At 33.4% G+C, this 8,598-nt stretch overlaps 1 protein-coding gene across 1 annotated transcript; it reads left to right on the forward strand.

Moving 5' to 3' along the window:
* The first annotated feature begins 4,128 nt into the window (after positions 1-4,128).
* Positions 4,129-8,357, forward strand: LOC133318275 (probable calcium-binding protein CML48). The gene is made up of 5 exons (XM_061520271.1): positions 4,129-4,773; positions 4,913-4,959; positions 6,309-6,484; positions 7,527-7,545; positions 7,928-8,357. Exons 1-5 carry the CDS (start codon positions 4,329-4,331, stop codon positions 8,033-8,035), a joined length of 795 nt encoding a protein of 264 aa, XP_061376255.1. The 5' UTR covers positions 4,129-4,328; the 3' UTR covers positions 8,036-8,357.
* The last annotated feature ends 241 nt before the right edge of the window (positions 8,358-8,598 follow it).

Here is an 8,598-nt window from a genome sequence, read left to right on the forward strand (position 1 = left end):
CAGTAAAGAAAAAAAGATAGAGAAAAACCTCAAAAATAGCGAGTTCTAATTCAAAGGGCAAGTACAAAATGAGTAAAAAGTAATATAAAGACTATTGAAAATTAATTGACATAAGCTAATAAATACACTTGAAATACTTTGTTGATAATAGACTAAAAATATAAACTAAACATTGCACTAAAACAAACTAAGTCTTTAAAACTCCCCTTCAAGATGGAGAGTGGATGTTTTTCACTCACATCTTGGGCAAGAGTGGAAATAATGAAGAAACTAGTAATAATTTTGTAAAAACATTTGCTAGTTGATGTTATGACCGAATTGATATGAACTTGATGAGGCCAATAGAGATTGATCATGCACAAAGTGGCATTAATTTCAATATGCTTGGTGCATTTGTGAAAAGTAGAATTAGAAGCAATGTGAAGGGCTGCTTGGTTATCACAAAATAATAGAGTTGAGGAGTCAATATTGAAGCCCTAGAACTTTCTAAAGTTGACTTAACTAATGGATTGCCGATTTTGGAGAGATCGAGTTACTTAGGTAATTAGAGATGAAGCGGTGTAGGAGATTTGTTTTGATACCATATAACAACTGAACATGCATAAAAGAAATAGTAAAATGGAAAGCTGGAGAAAATCTCCGGAAGCTTGTATTTCACAAAGCAGTAAGTTCATATACAAAGGGCATGTACAAAAGATAAAGTTAAAGTAATATAAAAACTACTAAAAACTAACTGACGTTGTTAGAGAGATAATATAAAAATTATTGATGGGTTTTCACTTCTAAACTTAAGCTTTTGGGTGAAAATTGAAATGGTTACTTAACATGGTCGATGACCACGGGGTCACAAGTTCGATCATTATCGCCCCTCCACTTTCTAGTGGAATTAGGCTAATACATGGTAGAACAAAAAAATGGGCTTATGCAATATCCACACCTCAAAGCCTAAAAGGCTCTTGCATGAAGGGCTGTGTTAAAGAGATAATATAAAAATCATTGATGGACCTTCACTTCTAAGCTTAAGCTTTTTTTGGGTGAGATGGTTTCTTAACATGGTTCTATACCAAACTTATTAGATGTCAGCTAATAAATACACCTAATATAGTTTGGTGGAGAAAAAACTAGAAATACAAACTAAAAACTTAAACTTAAACAAACTAAGTCTGTAAAAACATCATGCAATCATTAGAGCTAGATGAATATCTTGTTCTGCATATGCTTGCTAAAGGTCTTGCTTATTTTTGTTCAAAAAATGGACCATCATTTTGATGTTCAGCGAAAATAGTTCTCCTCAGTCCTCATTTATGGCACAGTGTGAGCAGATGCACGCTGAAGTGTAGACGTCGAAAATTTCTTTGCATGCCATGGACACTTGTATTCATCCACTACCTCATCCTTCAACAGAGGTAGTTCTATAACCATCTTCTCATGGGTGTAATATTCCACCGAATTTGCAATCTGTGTTGCAATCCACTAAGATATTTGCATCTGCATTACCATAAAATATTACCAACAAGAGTGTTCTTGGTCTTCACGGTCATAAGATTTCACTCTTTCACGCTTTCACGCCACCAAGAAGGGCCACATTGGATCTCAATCTTTCACTACAAGAAATAATTTCATAGCCAAGAAGGGTCACATCTTGATTAGCATCAATGAAAAAGAAATCTAGAACATCAATTGATCCTTGCATTTCTATGAGGATGATGAAAAAGAAGACAATCATCACCTCAGAATCCAGATGTGAGTAGAACTTACTATTATCGTGCCCGTGGAGAAAAAAAAGCATTCAGAGAGACCAAGTTCAAATCAGTTCTATTTGTGATTAGAAAAAGTTGTTCACTTCACAACTTTGGCCTAGACACACATGTGGTGAATACCTTTTTTGGCTACAATTGTGGACATGTCCATTTTTCATTCCAAGAGGAACCCTACATTCTTGGTTGAGCTAGAAATGCCCAAAAGTATCTTGGTCAAAGAATGGCTTCTGAGTTGGTCAAAATTTCCTCGGAGTGTGAGAAGAAGGCACGTGAATAAGGTTGTGAAGTAGCTGGATGAACCCCCTTGGAGGTAATTTGAAATGTCATATAGGTATGGCTGACAAAGTTTTTTTCCCTATTAGACCTTGAGGATAAGGTCCATTTGTAATGGGATGAAATGTTATGATAAAAAGGTATAATAATATGGTCCATAATTCTAGAGTGATAAATAGATAATATAAAAATTATTGATAGACCTTTACTTCTAAGCTTAAATTTTTGGGTGAGATTGTTGTTTAACATGGTTCGATACCCCCACAAGCCCACTGAATTTTATATTGAATTATGTTAAGCAATCATCTCACTCAAAAACTTAAGCTCTGAAGTGAAGGCTCATCAATGATTTTTATAGAGTTTGTTGTTAGTATTGAAGTTAATTGTTAGAGTTTGTTAAGCGTTGTATATTAATTGTAATGACATTAATATATATTGATTGTAAGTTATATCGTAGTGTTTATATTTAAATACTTTAATTTAATATTAATATTAATGATTATGATTGAATGTAAAAAATTTTGTCCTTATATATATATATATATATAATTTTTTTATCTAATTAATTTTTAAACTAAACAATTTATGGGTCTATTTTTTTGTGATCAATTTAACTCATTTATATAATGACAATAATTAGTTAAGAGCCTCTTTGAATATTCTCTTTTTTAAGCTAGAAGTTACTTATAAGCAGTGCTTACACGGCTGAGGTCAGGGGTCACGGGTTCAACCGGGGGTTCATGGGATCACTACGCTGATCCGATTTTATATATTAAAAAAATATAAATATATATATATATATATATCTTATATGAAAATATTAAAAAATAAACCACTAATCATCAACGATTCAAAATATACTTAACATAATTCACCAATTACAATCACAAGTCAATATTACACAACCTAATTAAAAAAGACCAAAGTACAAAACTCATATTCTAATGAGGTCACTACGCTGATTTAAAGGTCCCTGACAAAGGAAAATTTAAAGGAAGTAAGAGTGAGTTTTTGTTTTCTATCGACAACCGTAAGGATTTCATTTGAATGAGTAAAAATTTTACATTTTCTAGAAGATTCATGGCAGCGAGGTGAAAATTGAAGACATCTAGGTCGCTGGGAGAGAATAGAACGATTAGATTTAGGTTTCCAAGCATTTTTTTATTTGTTTAATAAAACGATATTGTTTCATGATTTTTTTTTTTTAACTAAAAACATGCAATGACCCCCTTTGACCCCTCTGATCTGGGAGTTATGGAAACCCGGCTGGGTTTTGGGGGTCGGAGGGGTCGATATGCATATAGCCTATATGATATAGGGTCCAACTTGTGACCCCAACCCTCAGAGGGGAGGGGTCAGGGTTGATCTGGGTCAACCGGGGGTTGGAGTGGGGTTTTAAAACACTGCTTATAAGTCAAATCTTAAAAAAAGTTAAAAGTTATTTGGTAATTACATAAAAATTTTAACTTAAAAGACATATTTTAAGAAAATTGTCTCTTTATCTATTTTTATAACTCTTCATTTTAAAAAAGAGAAAGGTTATTGTAACAACAAATTAGTGTTACTACCAATCAATTTCATCGTTAGATCGATTATGTTGATCCAACGGTTATATTTATTTTCATTTTTGTATGGTTATGATTCTCCATATTTAATACTTTATATTTTTTTTTACCTTTGTATGATTATGATTTTCCATATTTAATGCTTTCACATTAAATATGGGGAATCATAACTACACTGATCTAACGGTAAAATTGATTGATAGTAACACTAATTGATTGTTATAATATTTTACCCCTTAAAAAAAAGTACATGGTTTAAGAAAAGCGGATAAGAGCTTAAAAAAAAAAGCTCCTACCTTTTTCCTTCATTATAAAAAAAAAATTTCATTATAAGATTTTTTTTTCAAAATTTATTTGAGTTAACTTATCTTTATAAATAACTTTTAACTTAGAAAAAGAGAATTGAAACAAACAATATTATGATAATATATCATGAATAATATATTCAATTTAAACTGAAAAAGAGAATGCATCGTTAATAAAGTTCTTATAAAATATTTTAGGGGATATCATTCCAGACGACACGCCGAATACCGATATTGACCACCGGCTTCGCCGATCCGGTTTCGAACTTGCGTTGCGTGTGCGGATTTTTGTCATAAAATAATAATAAGGCAAACGCGCTTCCCTAATTACCAACTCTCTCTCTCTCTCTCTCTCTCTCTACGTTTTTTGTTTCACTGATTTTCGATTTTCTCTTTCAACAAGCTTGAATTGAAGGTACCTAACTATGTCTTCCTACGGCAGATACCATTCTCAGTCTTATGCTCCATCTGCACCTGAGGAGCCCCAATATTCTAACGCTCCTCCGTCTTCAAATTACCAACATGCCACTCCTCATTCCCAAACTTCATCCAACGCTTCCGCGCCTTCAAACTACAACAACTATGGACAAGTTTCGTCATCTGGGTATCCTTCTTATTCAGCTCCACCATCTGGGTATCCGGTTTCATCTTCTGGGTATCCGGTTTCATCTTCTGGGTATTCGGGTTTCCCACCTGGGACCAACCCAGATGTGATTCGGAGCTTTCAGATGGTGGATAGGGATCGAAGCGGGTTTATCGATGAGAATGAATTGCAACGAGCTCTTTCTTCTTCCTTTCACCACTTCAATCTTAGGACTATTCGTCTCCTCATGTTTCTCTTCAAGCACCCTAATGAACCCCTCAGAATTGGTAACTTCAATTCCAAATTAGGGCTAGATGTAGACATTCCAAAAATGTGATTTTTATTTTTTATTTTTTATTTATTTTATTTGGGTTGGAGTTGTTTAATTTTATTGATATAAATTGCCAATTGCTTGTGCTGTCACAGGGCCAAATGAATTTGCAGCACTCTGGAATTGCCTTGGTCACTGGCGAGTGGGTCTCTTTTTCATTCTTCCTATATTTCTTTCAGATAAACTGTATTTGCATATTTTGTTAATCTATTTAGTACTATAACTAGCTTCCCAAGAAGCCAGATAGATGGGTAGAACATAAAGTTAGATGCTGTAAAATTCTTCTAAGGCGATTTTTGGTTTATGTTCCGAGTTCCTAATTTAGTGTAGACACCGCGAGTGAATTGTTCCATTGATAAACAGGGATTCTCAAAGTTAAAATAAACTTGAGGCATTCTTTTAGCTCATATACTGTTGCCTTCCATCTAAAAACACCTAAGCATGTTTTATGTATGTTTTGGAACAGTCCCCGCTCACCCTATGCTTCATTAATTGATATATTTAATTGATTTAAGGCAAAACAGTAACCCAATTTTTACTCAAGAATTAAAGGTACAGCACCCCATCCCTTAAAATGATGGTTCTAGCACTAAAATGCAACATGACAACTCCAATCACGGTATGTCCCTCATTACCGGGATTCATCATACTCACTGCAGTAGCAACAACTATATAAGACTCCTCACTTGCACAGGCAAAGGGTTGATCATCTAGTACCCAAGTCATACACTATAAAAGCCTACCCCTAATTCCCTCCCTTATGGAGAAAACACCACTAATACCGATACTTATCTCTTATAAAGGTATTGGTTCTTTATACCAGGATCCTTAAATTGATATGTAAAGAAACAGCCAATCTCCTTGCTAGTTAGTTGCACATTTGGACCATCATACTATACTTAAGAACAATGTTATATGCTTTCCTTTTTGAGTTGTGTCAAATTTTTTTAAGAACGAATCAACTAATGTGAACATCTGTAATCTTTAGCTTTACACAGTGCACAAATTGTCCTGCATTTTAGGCGAGAAATTTAGTGGTCAAGTAATATGAACTTCCGGGCTTGATGCTATATGATTACCATAGATATTGGTAGAGGTTTTCATTTAATAACACATTGTAAAATGTTAAAGTATTCCATGTCCTCGTCATGTACATCCTGACTATAGTTTAAATTTGATCCAATGTAAAATCTTTTGCATTATCACCAAACAAGAAAGTGTACATCATTACAATAACAAAGATTTTGTAAATAGTTGCATTATATAGTTCACTGGCTGTGTAAAAGTGGATCAAATTTTAATCCTACTTATTAACTATCCCTTCCATGTTGGGTAACGAGTCACTGACTCATCTTTGCTGGAATTAGTGATAAGTGATTTGATGCTCTGCACCTTTTGCTTGGGTGAATTTTTTCTGGAAGTTTAAAGTTTGTATTTTATAATAGAACTTTGTCCTTATAATTGCCTCTGAATTTGTTACTTCACTTGTAGGGCATATTTGAGAGATACGATAAAGATAGGAGTGGGAAAATTGATCCATTAGAACTAAGAGATGCTCTGTATGGTATTGGCTATGCTGTACCAGGCTCAGTTCTACAACTTCTGCTTTCCAAGTATAGTGATGGAGGTGATAGGAGGGTTGAACTTGGTTTTGACAGTTTTGTCGAGTAAGACATTTTATCTCGATCTTTCATGTGCTGATTTTACACTCTTATTTATTTGAAAAGAGTAAATTTCCGTTTTGGTTCTTGAAAGATTTCTTTAACATTCTTTTGGTCCTCAAAAGATTGTTGCATCAATTTGGTCCTCAAATTAGGGGTCTCAGTTTGGCCTGAACCCAGTCAAGTGTAGTTTGGGCTAGTAATTTGTTGACTCAGCCTGACCTATGTGGATTACTGGCTATTTGGGTTAGACACGTTAGCCCCATTTTTCTTATTTATACAATTAAAGCCTAAAAATGTTAATTTCAAATAATTTGTTTAATCAGGTTGATTTAAAAAACTTCAATTAATTTGCATTAAGAACAACCTTAGTGCACAAAGGCTTTCCGACTTTGCAAGGGTAGGGGTAAAAGTCGATGTAAGACACTTCGAAGTCTTACATTTGCATTTTGCAAAAGCGGTGATTTTTCGGTCACAAAGGAGCAACCTTATCGTATGTTCCAAGTCTTGTCCTCTTAAATTATTTTGCATTAACATATTTAAAATTAATTGTTACTTAAAATAGATGAATGTTTGTTTTAAAATAATATTTAGGTGAACTTAAAAAAGAACAACTGAGTATTTGTAGTAGTTCATTATGACATTTTCGAACTTGTAGTTGACTTATGTCTGGTCAAAATATTTCGAAGTTTTAATTTTATTGAGTCAGTTCACACATTTTGTCTGGTTATTCCAGTTGACTTGTTCGGCTCGGCCTATTTTGAGACAATTTACCTGAATTGATGCTTTTTTTTTCCATCAAAATAATCAAAAGACTTGCTCTTTACTGGGACTGACCATATCAATTTGATGTCATGCAATGATAAAATCATCATTTGATTATTTGAGGACCATATTGATGTGGCTAATATTTCGAGCAACAAATTTGTACTTTGAAAATATTTCAAGGATCTCATGTTTAGAAAATTTGTATTTCGATCAAATTGGGGTTTACTCTATTTAGAAAATGTCATTATGTATCTAATGTTCTGTTCTTGGATGTATGCAGGTGTGGGATGATTATCAAGGTAAAACTCACCGAACTTTTGAAGCTATGAATGTGCCTGTCATTTCTCTATTTCTTCATTTGTGTTTCTTACTCTGCTTCATGGTTTTACTTGATATACGTAGTTTGGGACAAAGATGTCTATCCTGTTACATTCATGTGCATTGTCTTGATTATGCGATATGTGATAGGAAATAATGTCGTTAGTCTGTTAGTGTGGCATTCTATAATCCAATAAATTTTGCGAAAAAACAATCTGAAGGCCTAAGCATTTTGGAACATCATTTGTTCATTTGAATTTGTAGAAAAATTAGCATTGGGAAATTCATGTTCTTTATAACCAAGTGTTGCTCCTCGTATATACATGTAGTTGTTACCATGCTAATTACTTGTTACATTTTCAGGGTCTGACTGAAAAGTTTAAGGAGAAGGATACGCGTCGTACCGGTTCGGCTACACTTTCATATGACGCCTTTATGTCAATGGTCATTCCTTTCCTTGTATCCTATTGAGAAGTGATGCTCGTCGCCGAGATTTCTTAGTTTTTTATTGCTACATTCAATTGATTGTTTTATGAGTTTGCCTGTAAATAACTACCGAGTTTGTGGCAGGAAAAGTAATGAAGTATAAGTAGACAAGTAGTCACGATAGGTAAATTATTGATTAAATAAGTTTGATATTTTAATTGATATGAATAATGTGATCTGATGTGTATAGAAGTTATGAGTGTTTGAACTTTTTTTTTTTATTTTTTTTTTTATTTTTTTGCTCTAAACATTTTGTATATGTTGTCCATGACGGGCAGAGGTGCAAGGACTAAAATTTATTTTTCAACACCAATATAGTAAGTATACTCACTTTTGCGCACATCACTTTTTAATACCTTTTATTAATCAAATTTCAGCAATCTATTTATAGTTAAGGGGTTTGTAGTAGGAAAATTGGCCAATTATAGGCCGTTAGTAAAATAAGTTTATATTTGCTTATTGAGGGAGGTTATATTTAAACCTTTTTTCCTTTACAGTCTTTTATATAATACAGTCTATAATTTTTGGATTAAAATCTAATTAACAGT

The sequence above is a fragment of the Gastrolobium bilobum genome, unplaced genomic scaffold, assembly GCF_033153095.1.
Source record: "Gastrolobium bilobum isolate Gb01-03AN ecotype WA unplaced genomic scaffold, APGP_CSIRO_Gbil_v1 utg11607, whole genome shotgun sequence".
Taxonomy (NCBI): domain Eukaryota; kingdom Viridiplantae; phylum Streptophyta; class Magnoliopsida; order Fabales; family Fabaceae; genus Gastrolobium; species Gastrolobium bilobum.